Source organism: Nicotiana tomentosiformis, chromosome 12 (genome assembly GCF_000390325.3).
Source record: "Nicotiana tomentosiformis chromosome 12, ASM39032v3, whole genome shotgun sequence".
In the NCBI taxonomy this organism is placed as follows: Eukaryota; Viridiplantae; Streptophyta; class Magnoliopsida; order Solanales; family Solanaceae; genus Nicotiana; species Nicotiana tomentosiformis.
In genome coordinates, this window is record NC_090823.1 from 98896854 (window position 1) to 98917712 (window position 20859).

The 20859-nt window shown below is 31.9% G+C and overlaps 1 protein-coding gene and 1 non-coding gene across 2 annotated transcripts; one reads left to right on the forward strand and one right to left on the reverse strand.

The window, feature by feature from the left end:
- Positions 1 to 1283: 1283 nt before the first annotated feature.
- On the forward strand, positions 1284 to 5016 carry LOC104100602 (V-type proton ATPase 16 kDa proteolipid subunit). Its single transcript, XM_009607870.3, has 3 exons — positions 1284 to 1526; positions 2187 to 2472; positions 4586 to 5016. The coding sequence occupies exons 1-3, from the start codon at positions 1448 to 1450 to the stop codon at positions 4716 to 4718; spliced, it is 498 nt and encodes a 165-aa protein (XP_009606165.1). The 5' UTR covers positions 1284 to 1447; the 3' UTR covers positions 4719 to 5016.
- Positions 5017 to 6412: 1396 nt separating this feature from the next.
- Positions 6413 to 6485, reverse strand: TRNAE-CUC (transfer RNA glutamic acid (anticodon CUC)). The gene has a single exon. It is a non-coding gene; the product is annotated as a tRNA-Glu (tRNA).
- Between the last annotated feature and the right edge of the window lie 14374 nt (positions 6486 to 20859).

The window sequence follows — 20859 nt, forward strand, 5'->3', positions numbered from 1 at the left end:
CATTATATTTGATTGCAAGTTATAGCCAAAAACTTATTGCATTGGCTACAATAAAATATTCGCTAACCCACCTTATCTTTTTCATTCTGCCTTTTTGCTACGCCCGGCTCCACCATCCAAACAATTATCATAACACATCATAAATATCAGTCTTTACTTTCTCAATTTGATAGTTCCTGTAGTAAGATTGATATTACATGCACTTAATAGATTTTATTTTTAGTCAAGATATGGTTACACAGAAAGAAAAAAAAAAAAAAAGAAATTTTCGCAAAAAAAAGAAATTTTCGCTATGCATTACTCCATTGATAATGAAAATTTTTAGTTGCAAAAACAAAAAATCAATTTTCTGTTTTTCCTTGTTTTGCATCTTTCCTTTTAAGAATTGTGGAGTATACTCTTTTTTAGAAACTGAAAATTTTATTTATATAATACTACGTAAGTTCAAACATAAGATCCGTGGAGTATACTCCATTTGTTACAATTCCTAGATACACTAACAGACAATAAATAATTAAAAATCACAATAAGTTGCATCACATCAATTATGTAATGACTGGTTTTACAAACGTGTAGTCATTCAATATACAAAAAAAACTGTTAGTATATAAAATAATATACAAAATAGAATGCCGCTATACAAAAAATATACAAAATAGACTGCCACTATACAAAAATTATACAAAATAGATGTCACTATACAAAACAATATACAAAATAGATGTCACTATATAAAATATATACAAAAAAGACCATCATTATACAAAAAATATACAAAATAGATGTCACTGTACAAAATAGACTGTCACTGTATAATTTATATACAATAGACTGTCACTATACAAAAAATATACTAAATAGACTGTCACTATACAAAAAATATACAAAATAGACTGTCACTATACAAAAAATATACAAAATAGACTGTCACTGTATAATTTATATATAATAGACTGTCACTATACAAAAAATATACTAAATAGACTGTCACTATACAAAAAATATACAAAATAGACTGTTACTATACAAAAAATATACAAAATAGATATTTTGGGCTATTAAATGTAATATGTTTGGGCCGGAAGGACATTTCGGGTCAATAGAAAAAAATATGGGCTATTAAAATTTTGAGGGGATACAGAGGGTCATTTTCTCATTTCTTTTTGCCAACTCTATAGCCCAATGGGTCTAGTTCTTAAAAAGATCTTGGGCTAAGCAAAGTGCGGCCCAAATGGTACTCCTTGTTTTGTTTTTGTTTTTTACTTTGCTCATGTGTGTAGTTGACAATCACAACTCTGATTCTTTTAAGACAAAAAATTGAGATCATCCACAAGCTAAAGGCTACAATAATATCTCTCTCTCTCTCTCCCTTTCTCTCTCTCAGAAGACATTGAGAAGTATCTCAGATCCAAATCAATTACACACTTCTGAGATCCAATCAGAAACAATGTCTTCGACTTTCAGCGGCGACGAAACTGCTCCCTTCTTCGGCTTCCTCGGCGCTGCTGCTGCCTTAGTCTTCTCCTGTAAGTTAACGAAAAAAATAATAATATTTCTTTTAGAGACGGATCGAATATCATCGACATAAGGCGATATTGGATCATTGTTGAAAAGTTTTATCTTTTAAATCCGTTTTTTTAGCTCAACGGGTCTGTGTTCAAAAAGTTCATGGTAGTGGTCAACTGTCTTCTTATAAGTTCCGTACTTTATCCTGTTTTAGGTTCTTTTGCCATTATCTAATATGTTTGCGTGTCTTTAGTAGTTTTGATAAAAAAAATTGTATATACTTTTTACACACTGATTGTATGCTTGATCTGAGTTCAGTGTATGCACATCCATGATTTGAACTTTATGGGTTCTTCATTCTAGGACACGACCTCAAGTGCTAGTAATTAATTAGGTCTTAAGACTTATACAGTGTTTGGTCAAAGCTATTGGGTTCTGCCGAATCCATATCTTACCCCTGTATATGCACGTTTAGTATGTGTATGTCTCGAACAATGTGGATAATTGTATATACTAGGTGTATCCCACTGTTATTATTCAACATTCTTTCTAAGAGGCGGATCTAGAATTCGGAATCAGTTGGTATATGATGCTCTATAAAAAGATTGATAATATCCGCATATAGCTACTGATTTATTTCCAATGTTAATTATGTTTGTTTATCTTCAAAATATTGCTAGGTATGGGAGCAGCTTATGGTACAGCGAAGAGTGGGGTAGGGGTGGCGTCAATGGGTGTGATGAGGCCGGAGTTGGTGATGAAGTCAATTGTGCCGGTTGTTATGGCTGGTGTTTTGGGTATTTATGGATTGATTATAGCTGTGATTATTAGTACAGGGATTAACCCGAAAACCAAGTCTTACTATCTTTTTGATGGATATGCTCACCTTTCCTCTGGTCTTGCTTGTGGTCTTGCTGGCCTTTCTGCTGGTATGGCCATTGGAATCGTTGGTGACGCTGGTGTTAGGTAACCTTCTTCTGCCCATTTTTGCTCATTTTTGGATGATCATATAAGTCATTGCCATTTGGTTAACTTTTGTATTTTCAATATGTGCTTAGATCTTTCTAGGCTGATGATTCTTTTCCTTGTTTTTACTCGTATAACGCTAAAATGGTACTTGTTATAGGTTTACTTTTTCTTTCTTAAGTTACTCATTCTTAGTTGTAAGGTTAGCTAAGTTATATTAGTATACAGTAGATTGCAGTCTGTTTTCTTCCCCCCTTTAAATCATACAAGAATAATTATGCTTCGATACCAAATTAGTTGGGTTGGCTATATGAATGACATATATCTGTTCTGTTTTATTTGGACCCATCATATTCCAGCACACAGTAATTTGTTTAAGACAAGTTAATAGATAAATTAGGAGTTTCCTAAAATTAGAGTTCTCTGAATCTCATGCTTATCTTGTACACTTCATTGACTAACCAAAGTAAAAGACTCCGACAACATTGGACCTAATGTAAGTCTGCCAACAACGAATAAACCTTAACCCCTTTTGAAGAATAGCAAGCATTTTTCATGCCAGTTGAACTTAGCTTTTGTGGAAACTATATCAATGTTTCAAAAACAAAAAAATATAGTGAATTTGCCTTCCGGTAAAGACAATTAAATGACAATTGACTAAGGTAGTGATATGACAACCAGGAATTCATAATCCCACATAACTAGCATTGCCATCAACATTTTGTGTCTGCAACAGTTGCTGTTGTGACCATCGTGATGAAGAGTTGGTCTATTGTAGCTCTCTATCTTGTTGTGCTGTCCTGAGACTCCTTAGTAAGCTGAAAATACTCCCTTCTTTGCTTACTTCATTGGCCTATATTAGTGATAGTGTACCTGTTTAGCCCCGGTTAGGAGGTGTGAGAGGTTCAGACATGTGAAGAGGAGACACCTTGATGACCATGGTGGGTCAGAGGAGGGGTAGAGGGAGGCCTAAGAAATACTGGAGTGGGGTGATTAGGCAGGACATAACGCTACTTCAGCTTACCGAGGACATGACCCTCGATAGAAGGGTGTGGAGGTCGAGGATTAGGGTTGTGGGTTGATAGGCAGGCTAGAGTTTCGTCTAGTCTTTCCGGTAGTATTTGTACTAGTCTTGTATTATCCTATTCCTAACCCCTTGCTATTACACAGCGTGTCATTATTTCCAGCAGGAATGACTCTATTCTTACAATGTCATATTCTTAGATCTTTGTTATTGCACGTTGCACCATGTGCTTCCGTGTCGTATTACCCTGTTTTTGCTTCTGTCTGTTTATTGCTTCATTTTCACTTTTCTTGAGCCGAGGGTCTTTCGGAAACAACCTCTCTACCGTTATAAGGTAGGGGTAAGGTCTTGGTACACTTTACCCTCCCATACCCCATTTATGGGATTTCACTAGGATTGTTGTTGTTGTTGTTGTTACATGTTTAGCTAATCTGTAATGCATGGTTGATGTTGATTTACTATTACACTTTTGTGACTTGGTCATTTAAAAAGTTATGTCCGTCGGGGGTCGTTTGGTTGGGTGTATAAGAATAGTGCGGAATAAGGTGTATTAGTAATACATGGATTAGTAATGCATGGGTTAGTAATGCAAGCATTAGTTATGCAGATATTATTTCTTATCTACTGTGTGGTGTGGTGTATTAAAATTATAATGCATTGCATAATTTTTAAGAAAAATAGTTGTTTACAAAAATGCCCTCCATATTCTCAAGATTTAAGGGACTTTAAGGATAATTTTGTCTTTAACCATACTAATGCATGCATTAATAGCCTTGGTATTACTAATGCCATGGTTTTTTATGCATTACTTATACATAGGATAATATCAAGTATGATGTATAACTAGTATTAGTTATACACATGTTGGAAAAATGTACCAAACAAGGTATTAGTAATGCATAGAGTTAATGCTTGCATTATTTTTTCTAATACCTCCTACCAAACGGCCCCTCCGTCTAATCGAGTAGATGTGTTGTAGGTATTGATGGTCAACTAATGTTGATTTGGTGTAATATTAACCTTTAGTTGAGAGGGAGCTTTCCTTGGAAGGAAACTAATTAATTGTTCTTTTATGTATCTATTTCACAGAGCCAATGCACAACAGCCAAAGCTTTTTGTCGGGATGATTTTGATTCTTATTTTTGCTGAAGCCCTGGCTTTGTATGGCCTTATTGTTGGAATCATCCTCTCTTCTCGTGCTGGTCAGTCTAGAGCAGAGTAGAAGAAGAGAATGTTGTGCACCATTACTGTGAATTATCTTTGTGTTTTTCATGGATAAGCTAGTCTGGCTGTTGAATTAAATTTCCTTTTTTCTCTGGGTTGCAAGATTCTGTACTTGATTGCTTGGTTAGAAAAATTGGTTCATATGTGCGGTTCTGCTATAGATTAGATCTCTAAATAAAGAAGTCGGTTAATCTGATGCCCCAACTTTCAAGGACAACGGGTTTTTGTAAAATGCCACTGTATCATTTTTTCTCAACTTGAATTCAAGTTTTTATTATTCTGTACCCAGTTTTATCTCTCCGTTTGCCCTTTCCCTTCTGCTTCTATTTTAGTTCTGCAATTGTTGTCTACTCTTGCCGTATTTGACTCGAATTTAGGTGTCACTATTTGAAGAGTATGTTTGTCATTCTAGCTTTTGCTTTCCGAGTTAGAATGTTAGCCAATTTGTTGAACACTGATCAACCCAAGAGTGTAACCTAGATCATCTTATCTTCATTACTTCATGTGACTTTTTCTAGTGAAAATTGATAGATCAAGGGGTTTGCATTTTTATCCCATAATTCACAGGATGATCTGCATTGCTGGGATTCACACCTATGTTTGGCTGGGTGACCCCTTGTTGCTTCTGTACTGAAAATAGATGTGCTGTGCTATTCAGTGGTGGGTGTATCATGTCTAAAGTGGTTTCAACTGAACCCATCATTTCCAATACGGAATATAGTTATACAATAAAAGTCACTAAATTTTTAGCACATTAAATTCTAAACTCATAATTCCAGAAGTGCTATAGGCTCAGTGATAACTACTTTAAGGTTGAACCAATCAAGTTTAAATCCAGAATCCTCTTAGGTTCTATGGACACATAACGGAGTCTCCTTTATCTTCTGGTTGTGCTATTACCAAATGTAATGTAATCTCCGGTTCCACTACACATGACGTCAAAAGCATGACAAAACGAAGATCAGTTTACTCATTTTTGAGCAATAGTTTTCACTCATTTTTGACGTCAAAAGCATGACAAAACTCAATAAACTTTTTTTCTGTGTTTCATGCCTGCAAAGTCAATGTGATCTTTGAATTGATAAAAGAAATGGTTAAGTGCTCCTTTTAGAAGTTATAAAACATTCTGAAACTGGATCTGAAACTTTGCCTACTTCTGCCTATTTTTTATTGGGGGATGGGGGGATGAATATTGAGGAGAGAAAGTTGTCACAAACCACATGCGCTTGGTTTTAAATTTTTGATTATAAAACTGCTACCTGTAATTTAAAAAGTGATATTTTAATAATAATTCTTTACGTCTGAATTTCAAATAAATGATTATTAACTAATCAAACAAAATCTATCGTTTCCGCAAAAAAATAATCGTTTTATAATGAAAAATGAGACTAGTGTTTAAGAAATTGATTATTAAATATCTTTAGCTGCGGCTGAACTTCAATTAAGTGATTATAAAAAATTTAGTGGATTTTTATAATCTTTACGTTGTCATGTATATAGATTATATATATGAATATCAATGGGAAAAAAAGATGAACTTTTTTCTTTCCAGAAGAGGATAATTGTGAAAAGTCTCGCTTTGAATTATATGAGTATCTGACTACCTTTTAGTACCTGGAACTTCATTTTTCCGTAAGCGAGACAGAACTTTTCCTTTTCAGGAAAAACAGGAGACGAAAAGGACAAAAGAAATTCCGTTGCCGGGACTTGAACCCGGGTCTCTCGGGTGAGAGCCGAGTATCCTAACCAACTAGACTACAACGGACTTGCTGCTGAAGTTACCGTACACTTTTATATGACTACATGCTAAACCTATTTGTCTCTTCGTCCTATGGTTCCTGCACCCACATAAAAAATGTTATGTGGATACATTGTCATCTCAAAATTTCTCATTGACTTAACACATGATAGTATCATACTAAAAGGGAGGAGATATAGTAGAGTGTCAAGAACAAGAAAGGCCATTTTGGTAGAAGAATGTGGAGTCAGGAGTGTCAAGAACTGTTTGAAATCTTGAGTTTTCAACATTCCGTTGGTGGATAAAAGGAATGTCTTTTTATGTTTTAGAAATAGAGTATATGAAGGGGGGCACATTTGAAGGCTGTTTGAATCGTTAAATCATTAATGCTAAGAAAATATCTGCTGAAAACCCGTTGCAATGATCAAGTAAATAATGCTCGGCTTGAGGTTAAGATATTTATAATAAATACTTGTGTTTATTTCAGTGAGTGTATGGAGAATAAGGTTGGCATGTGGGTCGGGCCCGGTCCTAAGTGGGGCGGTCCTACATGGGCCGTTCTTATGCGGTCCGGTCCTAAACGGTCCTGAGCTTCGCGGGCTTCTTGTTGGAACCGGCTCGGGACCGGGACCACGAACTAACGGTCCCCCCAACTGATACTTTTTATTTTTAATTATTATTTTTTTTATAGAAGTTAGAGAAAAAAAATGGTAATAAAGATATATAAACTATATTCGATTTATATACTATATATACATCTTACTATATATATATATATATATATATATATGTGTGTGTGTGTGTGTGTGTGTGTATGTGTGTGTGTGTGTGTGTGTTAAGATGTATATATAGTATAGTATAGTATAGTATAGTATAGTATATACTATACTATATATACATCTTAAGATATATAATCTATATTCGATTTACTATATATACATCTTAAGATATATAAGCTATATTCGATTTATATACTATATATACATCTCTCTCTCTCTCTCTCTATATATATATATATATATTTTAAGATGTATATTAAGATATATATATTTTAAGATGTATATATAGTATAGTATAGTATAGTATAGTATAGTATAGTATAGTATATACTATATATACAACTTAAGATATATAAGTTATATTCGATATATACTATATATATATATATATATATATATATATATATATAAAAGCTATATTCGATATATATACATATCTTAAGATGTATATATAATATATTATAGTATATATATATAAGCTATATTCGATATAAGATGTATATATATATATAGAGATATATATATAAGAAAAAGTGTAATTATAAAATAATTGGGTTTAAAACAAAGTTGGGGAGGTTAAATGCCTATTTATAAATAGCTAACGGCTATTTTGGCCGGTAAAACAACCATATTTTAAATGCCATAAAGGCTATAATGTGGCAGATTTTGTTTTTTTTTTAAATTAGCCCTTGGGCCCGGATAGGCCCGTTTAGGACCGCTTGAACCGGCCCGCTTCCCAGCCGGTCCTGATCTCCAACCGGTCCCAGTCTCACGGGCCTCGCCTATGGGACCGGCCCACTACCCAGCCCACCTCCCTACGGTCCCGATCTTATCCGGTTAGAACCGTTTAGGCCCACTGTCCATTTGAACTTGTGATCCTGAGCCGGACCCGATCCTAACCGGCCCACATACCACCCTTAATGGAGAAGTATGTGTGAATGAAAATCACCAGCATTATTTAAATATATAGTGCTTAGGTCGAGGATTAGACACTTCTAACAGACATACCATTTACAGTAGCGGTTTTCACTCGCTTCTACATCGCCCCTTGGGTGCATTAAATTATTATTTTGCAACACATTCTTTTAAAGATGATTCATGATATTCTAAAATTCTCTAACATTTAGTTTTTTATTTAAACTATTTGGTATCTTCTCCTTCATATTTAAACTTCTTCGTTGCTTACCTGGCATAACGTGTGTAATAACTCGTTTGAAAGCATGTGACATCTGAAAAAACCACCTAAATGGCCCACCTAACAATATATAATGGCTAATTAGCCTAATCCTCTTTCAACTAAGAATGAGCATAAAAACCGAGAAACTGAAAAACCGGACCGAACCAAACTAATTCGATTCTTTGGTTTCCGTTCTTTGATTTTTTACTATGGTCTTCGGTATTACAATATCATTATTTCTTTGGTTAAGTTTTCGGTATTAGGGTATTGGAATTTCGGTATACCGAAATACCGAACTTTTTTAGTATCCATATTAAGTGCCTAATTTAAATTTGAGTCCAACACATAACTCCAACTCAAGTCCCATAGTTTAACCCAAATAACCTCTTAAAGACTTATAGCCTAATTTATTTTTTATGGGCTTTGATTTAAAGACATATAAATGTTGCTTTAGTAGTGACTAGTGGCAATGTTAAACTGTTTAAGACCTATAACTGTTGCTTTGATTGCTCGCCCCTCACCATTATTTTGTATGTGCTTATCACGGAAGATGCTTTAACACTTAGCTAGTCACCATTAAAAGACTTAATATTTTAAAATACTTTTTTTTAAGTCTTTATATTTGTTTATGGGTTAGAACACTTGTTTTGTTTATGTTTAAGGAATATTATTGCAGATGTAAAAGTCTTTGTTTGTTTGAGTTTGAGCCTCTATTTTGTATGTGCTTCGCCAAGGTTATGTATGTGTTAATGTATTGCTTCAGGTTGGAGTCTTAAATGTCATACCTTCATCTAACTGAACTGTGAAGGTTACTAGACTTGATATTTGGCAGTGACACTCTTAATTGTTAATAACTGTTCCTTTCTCTATAGAGGAAAGCAATTGAAGTGACTGAGATTGAACAAAGAATTGGAAAATTTTTATTTCCTTTTAGCTTATCAGAATATATTGATATTACTATATTTTAGTAAAGTATTAAAATAAAACTTGAGAAATATTTACATAAACTAAACCATCGCTTTACGATTATTCCCATCGTCGCAATCAATTACGGCCGTATTGTCCTACCGTCCACATTCTTGTATGTAGAGCTTCAAACCGGATAAGAAATACCGCAGCGAAAGCATATTAAACCGAACAAGAAATACCGAATTGTACCGAACTAACTTTGGTACGGTATTTTGTATATATAATTGATAAATCGAATACCAAAATACCGAATCGAAATGCTTACACACTGAACCGAAGTACCGAACACGCACCCCTACTTTCAACTATGTTTTTTTAATAAATATTCTCCTTATTTTCTTTATATCTACATTTCTTCCTCATTTTTTCACCATTCTTCCTTATTTTTTCACATTTATTATTTATTTTTCACATTCTTCATCATCTTTTTGTTTTGCCTTTTTTCTTCAGTTCTCCGTATGGGTTCCCTCTGAAAAATTTCCTCCCTCTCTTGTTTCCTCTAAAATGATTTATTCTCTTTCTTGTTTTAATCTTCTTTCATATAATATACTTATTGTTGAAAGAACACTCCTATAAATCTTCTTATTAAATCCAACACCTTGTAGATAATAAAGTTTAATCTCTTGAACCTTGTTTGTGTAATCCAGAATTAGAGAATGTAGTTATCGGCCGATTGGGTTCTTATATGCGAAATTTTATTTTGTATAATATTGTTTATGTGATATAAGATCATTTTTAATAAATGCAACGCTATATGCCTTCATTTATTTTTTTATTATGCTGTAAAGTGAATATAAATAAGGACTTATTTAACTGGAGTCTAGCATAAAGTACAATCACAATTAAACCTAAATTAACACATTACATTAGATACTATTTTAGCTAAAACTCCTATAATTAGTTAGTCATCTGAGAGTAATACATCATGAATAGACTACAAAAAAAACTCAGTAAAAATCATAAGTTAATATAGTTAGATGCACCTCAAAGAATTCAATATGGGGTTTTAATAAATAGGACAATATAGTTTAGGGGGTTTTGGGAATACCGGATAGTTTAAGTAGGTAATTGACAAAAAAATTATACTTTAGGGGGGATTTTAGGCTGAGTTAAATAGACAAATGTAGTGCCACATGGAATGTTTTTTAGATGATTAAGAGTGTGTACTAGACACACCTCTAAGAATGCAACGAGACATTTTTAATATGAAAGGCAATATAGTTCAAGGGGTCTCGGGGATACCAAATAATTTAAGTAGGAAACTCACAAAAACACAATAGTTTAGGGAATTTTTAGGGTATTAACTCCTCTTTTTATCTTTATAGCGTTTTATTTTGTCTCTTGCTACGGTTATGCATTCATATGATAAGTAGTGATGGTTAGCTCGGCTACGTACGGGCCCAATCTCGGATGGTTGACTCTGTCTTTGCCAATTTAGATATGATTAATTAATTTAATAATTTAATTATAATCATTAGGGAACTCAAGATAATATCCATTTTGTTATATTTCCAGTTTCTTTCTGAAAAAAGTATCTCGATGGCATTTGTATAAGTTCAAAAGTTATTCACTCGTTACCAAGCTTAATATCACCTTTCTAAATGTTAGGTTATTATTTTTAAATTTAAATTTAAATTTGATTTTTGTATATTCATAATTTAACATAGTATATTACATGATATAACAAACATTAATTATAGGTAATAATAGTAATTATATTTCATGTTTTTTTTTAATATCAAAACTTAAAAAACTATCCGACCTTTTTTTAAATTAAATTTACAAACCTTTTCAATATCCTTAGAAAGAAAAGGGAAACACATTGGAAACTTGTTTTCCAACACTTCGCAAAGTCATGAAAAAAGTGGTTCAGCACTTGTGTAGTGCAAAAAACTTGTTTCCAAATTAAAAATTATTGAGTGTTATAAGACAAATCAAATTATGGTGGATGTCTATTCTTCCTCCATGATCTTCTCAAATGCTTAATGACATATTCAATGACATATTTCTATGTTTAATGACATATTCAATAACATATTTTTCTTCACTTTTCATGCCTATATAAAGGCCTTGTAATAGATAAGAAAATACACACAATTGAAGAAGAAAATTTCTTCCTTCTCTCTATCTCTATTTCTTGTTCATGTTTTGCTAAATTGCTTTTATTTCATAACATGTCTTCATGTTTTACTAAATTGCTTTTATTTTATAACACGTTATCAACACGAATTGCTCATTTCATAATCTTCTATGTCAAGACTATGTAAGTTATAAGCAGGCAATGAGATCAAGTACAATGAAAAAATGTCTTGGATGATAATACAAAGATAAGTTTTACATCCATCTAAACACATTCATATTTTCATATCTTTGCATTAACTTTATGTGCAGTGTTTAGTAAAAATATTTTTTTCAATTGTATCCAGTGAAATAAAAAACTGGAAAGGTATGTCTTTATTTGCTACATCTCTTATAGGACAAAGATAATATTCTAACGTATATATATGTTCTGACCTTTTACATACTATGATAGATAATTATTAAGGTAATTTAGTAATAATATTTTTACCATCACATGATGTATTTCATTGAAAGCAAAATTATCAAATATGTAGGCGATTTTACAGCACCTTACAAATTTGTCATTGGAATATACAATCAATATAAACTCATTATAGTTATAATTTATAATAGTCACAGTTATGCATTAAGCCTTAAATATTTTTGCTGGAAACATAAGGCTCATTCCTCGGTATTGAATTTTTTTGGTGAAATTCTTATAGTCTTTGAAATATAAGTGGTTATAGGTTATCTACACCTTTCCCCTAATTAATTTATTAAAATGTAAAAGTGATTGTATCATTTAAAAAAAAAATGGCATATATACTAACTAGCATTTTTGTTGCAGAGGAACTGTTTCAAGATTGAAATAGTTATATATGTCTTCTTGAAAGTTAATTTACTTATGCTTATAATTATGAAGTAATAATATTTTAAAGGCTCGAGTGCGAGTCCTAGTGAATTTTGGCCTATTATGCCAAAGATTGAGGGTAAGACGATGGGTTCAAGTCCCAACACACTATGTTGATGAAAAGACGTTGGATTCAAGTTCCAACGCATTATGACCTAGCATGCCTTTATATGGGTAAGGCATTGGGTTTGAGTCCTAATGCACCATATTGATAATAATAATAACTAAAATAATAATAATATATTTTTCATGAAAAAGCATGAAGCTTGTCCCACTTGATTTGATCCATTCTTGAAGTAAATGTGATAGCAGTGCATGATAAGTCTAAATAAAGACAAGTGGTTGAAAAAAGAATATGGGCGTGCGAAAGGCCAAAATAATAATAGTTATCACTATGGTAATTATAAAAAGGGAAATTTTTTTTGAAGAGAATGTGACTTGTGATAAATACTGAGATTGCATACTCATTCCTGAAAGTGAATGTGAAAATATATATATGATAAAGATTATGCATAATAATGTACTTGTGCATAGTTGGATAAATACTACAACTCACCTCTAAGGGAGGTTTGAGACAAAGAAAGATAATGAATATTATTGTGTAGTTACATAAATATATCATTGGTCGCATGCATATGATACGCCAAAATATATTTTGTCATGCCTTATGAAAGTTATTAAAAGCAAAATTAAAGCAAAAAAAAATTATTTTGCTTGTGATGATTTTGAACATTACAATTATTATGATATGATTCTCTTTGTGAAGGAGACATTCATTATATGGATGGTGTGACAAAAGATCTTGTAGTACAAAAATAGTTAAGAGTTCTGAAAGAACTAATTTGTTACTACCCGGATGAATGAAATTGTTCATAACATTAATATTGTAGTAAGTATCAAAAGAAATATTTTGATTTACAAATATATTAGCCAAAGTGGTTGGCATATTGAGACTATAAATGAAAAGAAGATTGAATATCTTTATATTACTATAATCATACCGGGTAAATATGAAATGTTACCTGACTTTTCTTTTATTTATACTACACAAGTATAAGCATGATGATGCAATCACAAGCCACAAGTAAACTAGAGGTTTACTGAAATAAATATTAGTTGGCATGACCGGTTGACCATCTCGGTTCAATTATGATGCGAAAAAATTAATTGAGAATTACATTGGCATATATTGAAGAAATATAAGATTCTTCAAGAATTCTCTTGTGCTGCTTATTCTCATGATATACCAGTTAAGGTTAGGGATTGAATCCCTTGATTTCTGGAACGAATAAAAGGTGATAAATATATGGGCCCAGTCACCTTACATGTGGACCGTTTACTATTATATGATTTTCATAGATGCATCTATTTTATGGTCACATGTGCATTTGTTATCAACTTGTAGTTTGACTTTTGCAAGATTGATTGCTCAAATTATTAGAGCACAGTTCCAGAATATAAATTATGATGATTTATCTTGATAATACTGGTTTAAATCCAAGTTGGTTTAGTAGAAATTGTATGCCTCCAATTATATCTAAACCATTGGTTATGAGAACAAAATTGCCAAAATAAAATTTGGTATTTGATGTATTATTTAATATACAACAGCACTTGTAAGCATCTAGCCAAGTTATGATAAGTTCTCCCTATCACAATCGGTTCAGGGTCAGGAACCAAATAATTTTCATCTAGAAATATGAATGTGCTATATGATTTAATTATTCTACCACAGTGCACAAAGATAGATCCCCAAATAAGGCTAGGGATATGTGTTGGTGATCCCAACAATAGGGGGAGAAAATGGGCAGCTGAAAAGTAATGCATGTAATGAATTATTATGAGTATATCGAGATCCTCGTACGAGAAAATGTGAACTTGAAGTTCAAGTGATAATTCATTTGCAAAATATTATCGGGCGTATTTGCTGACCCAAAGTTAAATGTCATATTCAGCTGCTAATGCTCCAAATAAAATAAAGTCCATAATGAATAGAGTCCATGGCATGTATAAAGTATAATAGACTAATCGGTTCCAAAGATAAAACTCCTTGAAGAAGGAGAGGAGCAAATGTTCAAGATGGTCATAATAAGGAGGCAAGTGCTCTAGAAGAGCACCACGACATAACACTTCATAAGACCTCATGGGAGAGGCTCAGGTACCTGAAAATAATAAGATAAAGAGATCTCAATAAGTTATGTCTTTATTGAATAATAGTAGAACCGATATAAAATGATCGTCGACGATATTGTTAATATAATGTAGCGCTCAATATTATTAATATTGACGAGGATCTTGAGCTCAAATCTGTCATGAAATTTGGACAGATAAATAATTGGCCAAATGAAAAATATGCAATGAAAATTGATTTCACATGAAAAATATGAAGTTGGATGGATAGTCCCAACACCTGAAAGTATAAAGCCAGTTGAGGTATAAATGTGTTCTTGTGCGAAAAAAAAAAAAAGAAGAAGGTCAAGTCGATAGACATAAAGACGACTTGTGTCACAAGAAGATTTGCAAATATCCTGGCATTGATTATATAGAGACATGTTCTCCTGTGGTGGATGCCACTATTTCAGGTTTTAATCTGGCAATACAAGAAAAATGTGATATGCGTATAATGGAAATCATTGAAGGATTTAAATTGTTCTGAAGCATATTAAGGTTTCCAAGTAATTTATTAAATAAAGCTTCAAAAATTCTTATACGGATTGAAACAATTAGGGCACATGTGGTATAATCGCCTGAGTGAGTACCTGTTGAAAGAAGGGTACAAGAATGATTCAATTTGTCCTTGTGTCTTTATAAAAAGATCTGGATCTAAATTTATTATAATCATCGTGTATGTTGATGATTTAAATATCATTGGAACTCCAAGGGAGCTTCCTAAAGCAGTAGACTAATTAAAGAAAGAATTTGAAATGAAAGATCTTGGAAAGACAAAATTTTATCTTGGTCTACAAATTGAGTATATGAAAGATGGAATTTTTATCCATCAACCAGTATACACTAAAATGATTTTAAAGCGATTATATATGGATAAAGCACATCCATTCCGACCTCATGAAAATAATGAAGAGCTTCTTGGTCCCGAAGTACCATATCTTAGTGCAATTGGTGCACTAATGTATCTTTCTAACATTACAAGGTCTGACATAACTTTTTCAGTTAATGTCTTAACAAGATATAGCTATGCTCCTACAAGGAGACCTTGGAATGGAATCAAACACATATTGCAGTATCTAAAAAGGACTACTGATATGAGATTATTTTATGGCAATGATTGCAGTCCCGATCTTGTTGGTTATGCCGATGCTGGGTATTTATATGACCCACACAAGGCTCGATCTCAAATAGGCTATGTGTTTATATATGGAGACACTGCCATATCTTGGCGATCGACTAAGCAATCAATCGTGACTACTTCATTTAATCATGCTGAGATAATTGCTATTTATGAAGCAAGTCGAGAATGTGTATGGTTGAGGTCTATAATACATCTTATTCGAGATAAATGTGGTTTGAAGTGTGACAAACTACCCACAATTTTATATGAAGACAATGTAGTATGCATAGCCCAATTGAAGGGAGGATTCATAAAGGAGATAGGACAAAGCAAATTTCACCAAAGTTATTTTTCACACATGATCTTCAAAAGAATGGTGATATCAATGTGCAACAGATCCGTTCAAGTGATAATATGGCTGATCTGTTCACTAAATCTCTACCGACGTCAACCTTCAAGAAACTAGTATACAAGATTGGGATGTAAAGGCTCAAGGATGTGAATTGATGCTCTCATCAGGGGGAGTTAATACGCGTTGTACTCTTTTTCCCTTGCAAGGTTTTGTCCCACTGGGTTTTCCTTGCAAGGTTTTTAACGAGACAACCAAAAGGCGTATTTCTAAACATGTGTACTCTTTTTCCTTCACTAGGATTTTTTTCCCATAGGGTTTTTTCTTAATAAAGTTTTAACGAGGCACATTATCTATGGACATCCAAGGGGGAGTGTTATAAGACAAATCAAATTATGGTGGATGTCTACTCTTCCTCCATGATCTTCTCAAATGCTTAATGACATATTCAATGACATATTTCTATGTTTAATGACATATTCAATTACATATTTTTCTTCACTTTCCATGTCTATATAAAGGCCTTGTAATAGATAAGAAAATACACACAATTGAAGAAGAAAATCTCTTCCTTCTCTCTATCTCTATTTCTTGTTCATGTTTTGCTAAATTGCTTTTATTTCATAATATGTCTTCATGTTTTACTAAATTACTTTTATTTTATAACATTGAGAACTTGCATAAAGATAAAAGCAAAGATTACTTTGTTCTTCAAATTGAAGATAGTAGAGTTCGTAGTTCATATGATTTATGGGTTTACTAACATACATTTGTTTTTCAAATTAACCAAGGCAAGAGCGTCAATCTTGACTTTAAGAGCAATGATTAAAATACAAGATTAAAAAATAAAAATATTTTTTTTCAATTTTGCAATACAGATGAGCTATCATTTTATAACACTTTGAATAATTTTAAAAAATTTATAACGTAAAGTTTAAAATTACTTGGATTACATTTGTTAAAAGAAAAAAAAATTACAATTTGCTTAAACTACCGAAACAACTTAGGTAAGTTTTTCCTTGGAACTCATTTTAGCCCTAAAATAGAACACATAGTCAAGCAAATCAAACGAAGAGCTTGAGAGATGTGTGAGAAATGGTAAACTCAAATTTTTGTAATTATTTTACTCCTTTTGCGATTTTATGGGTATTTCTTACCCCTTCAACGCACAACTAAAAATTATGACAACTAAAGAAATACAAAAAGAGAACTATTTTCCTAACTAATTAGAACGGAGTTAACTTCAACGAGGAGTAAATACTATTTAATGATGAGGTAGCATTTTGAGTTGGTGTTGTGGGTCCCAGGTGTCATAATGTCTATTTAATATTGCTGCCAGATTTAAGTAACAAGAAGTTATTTTTTAAACATAATAATAATAATAATAATAATAATAATAATAATTATACTAACAAGAAGCTCTTTCTCAGACATAGTCATAACTATCAGTGGTGTGGCTTTTCTACACGTGCTCCCTATACACGATTTACGAAAAGATATCCAACTGATCAGGTGGGATTAAATGGAGAAACTTTTGATATTTCTATTGACTCAAACAAAAGAGTCCAACTTTTACTGTGCACTGTAAACACCCTTAAGCATATTGGGAACATAATTTTAACTTACACTAAGGACCCGTTTGGCTATGAATTTTGTCAAAATAAATTTGAAATTTATTTGGCAAACACATATTTGGCCATAGATTTTGCCCATATTTTGACAAGATCCCAAATCCCAAATCCCAAAATTACTTCAATTGCTGATTTTGGGCCAAAACATGACCATTACATTTTTTAAAATTTTTAAATATTACCCCAAACTTTTATAGTTTGTAAAAGAGCCCACATTTAAATAATCACCTCAATTTCTGCTCTTGTTCCTGCTTCTTTCTTTGTATCTGCTCTCGAAAGAAACTGAGATTGATATTTACTCTGAGGAAACTGTGACTACACACTTGCAATTTGTCTTGCAAAAACATGGTTTAGCTGACGAAAAATTTTCACCAGCAGTGCCTTTCTTGCTTAACCCCAGCTTTCGCAAGATATTCGTTCATATGACCGAAAAAAATCAAGTCGAATGGTCTAACGACTTAAAGAAAAATTGAGCTAACTGCTATTTTCATTTTGTTATGTTGTACTCTAATGCATGAAACGCTGATGCTAATTATTTTAGTTGTACGTTGTGGTGTAGGCATGATTGTAATCTGAGTAATGACTTTCTATGTGTAATATGAGTAATGACTTCCTATGTGTAATCTGAGTAATGAAGGTTATGTATATACAAGATAGCAAGTTTGTTTGTTTGGTATTATTGGGTATTTGTGATAATTTTTGAAATTTGTGGGTATAAGTCATGTTTCATGTTTTTTCAAATAAAAAGTGAAATATGTTTTGAAAAATCATGTCCAAACACATTTTCATCTTCAAATCAAACTTCATCCAAATCAAAATTTTCAAAACAAATTTGGGAATCTATGACCAAACGCTAGCTAAAACTCAGCTGAGCGACTGAAAAACATGGAATTTACCAAAACACCCTGAACGACCCGAAGCTCCCCTCTTAGCCGCTTCTATAACAGTAGTAATATGAAGTTGAGCCAAATGTAGAGCTCATATTGTCAGCTGATAACTATGTTGTCACAGTGTCTTCATCTTCTGCTATTGACTTACGTCGTTATTTAGGATGCTCTATAATTAATAATTTCAACTAACAGAATATTCTTAAAGATGTATTTGATATTTTAAAAGGTGACTACGAACCGTTGCGAAGCCATGGTTTGAAACTTATTTCTCAAACTGCCATCAAAATGATAAACGCTTATCGTTAAAAATAAAATAAAATTTTTGTCATGACTTGAAACCGAAAATCGAACCGAACATGAATAAACCGAACCGAATTGAAATTATTATAATTCGATTTTGATTATTAAAATCACAAACCGAATTAACCGAATCGAAATTATACAAACCGAAACGATCAATGTCAACCTCTAATTGAGCTCGTGCGGACCCATGAGTAATACACTAGCTCCGCCCATAATATAACAAGTAATTTATATTTCTAGAACAAGACAAAGGGAAATCTCTTTTTCGTTCCATCAAATGGAAAATCAGGGATAGGATCCTACTAGTACCAGTTAATAGCATGATTGTGAGGCCATGCGCGACAAATAAGAAGGATAGATACAGGGTAATGAGAAAAGGGAATGAAGAAATAAGTTGGAAATGGTCCTATAGCACCCCCTACTTGTTATAATAAATCCTCATCTATAAGATATTCAAAGAATATTTTGGTACCAAGTCCTCATCTATCATTACAGAAAGGTAATGAGTTCAGAGATATTTCGAAAGTGTTTGGATTCACTTTTAAGCTCATCAAATCAGTTTTTAAGCTTTTTTTTTAATAGTTTTTTTAGTGTTTGACAAAGTCAAAAAGTGTTTAAAATAAGTTAAAAACTGCTTTAAACAAGCCAAAAGCAATAAGCTAACAACCCTAACTTATTATTTTTTGGCTTAAAAATTATTTTTGCTGAAAAAGTCACTTTTTTAAGCCAATCCAAATGGGCTCTTCCTATTCATTAACTTAAAATGTTGAATTCACCTCTATATTATTTATGTTTGTTAATTAATTCAATATTAAAGAATGCTTCGTTTAAAGCTTCTCAATAAAATTTTCAATTCAGCTAAGTGCCCGTTTGGCAAAGCTGCCAAAAATTATTTATTTTGAAAAGTACTTTTGTTCAAAAATATTTTTTTTTGAAAAAATAATTTTGCAAAATAACAGTTTGTGTTTGATCAATTCATTTGAGTAGTGCTTTTTACAAGTTCATTGTGTTTGGCCAATTCATTTGAGTATTGCTTTTTACAAGTTCATTGTGTTTGGCCAATCTTTTAAAAAAGTACTTTTAACTATCAAATTACGAAAAAAAAAATTAAAGGATTAATTTGTGATTAGTATTATTTAGAAAAGAAAAATAATTTTAAATATTTATTATAAAAGAATTCAATTAAAATATAAAATGTAAAGTAAAATATAAATAAAAAAAATTCCAATCAATATAAAATATAGTTATTCCAAAGCAATAACATTAAATGTTTAGTATTACTTATTGTTTACATGATAATTTAATATGTCAAAATAATCATTCAATATAAATTTAAAATCTACTCTTAGAAATAGAAGAAAGAGAATAAAAATATAATTAAAATAAAAAGGAGAAGAAATGTATAATAGAAATTAAAAAAAAAAAGGAAAAGAAAAATGTTAAATTAATGAGAGATAATTTAGAAAAAGAAATTTATTGTAAGGTTAATTTTGTCTTGACAAATTAATTTTCTGCTTAGCTTCTTCCCAAAGACAGAAAATTCTTCTGCTGCTACTCAAAAATATTTTTTTATTTTGACCAAACACCTTAAATTATCCAAAAGGTATTATTTTGACAAAACAAAAGTACTTTTAACTTCCCAAATAGGCTCTAATTCATTTTCAACCCAAGGAAAGTTGTTCTAATTAATTATGGAGTTTTAACGCCGTATACCCATTCTATAAATCTCTTTACTCATACGCCTTAATTATGAAAGTTACATTGTATACCTATAAAGAAATTACATCGTATATCTTGGTAGAGAATCTTATGTGTGTAACAACCACTATTAATAAGGGGATAATATTCCTTAAATGTAGCCTTAATTATTGAAACCTGTACTCATTGAATTTTGAGATTCACATCTCCCTTAATTAAACCATATTCATATTTTCCATGAGAACTTCATTTTTGATATTGTATACTCTATACTTTCAAATCTTCTCATATATTTTGAACATACCATAATATTCTAATTTGAAATACAATTCAAATCGAATATAT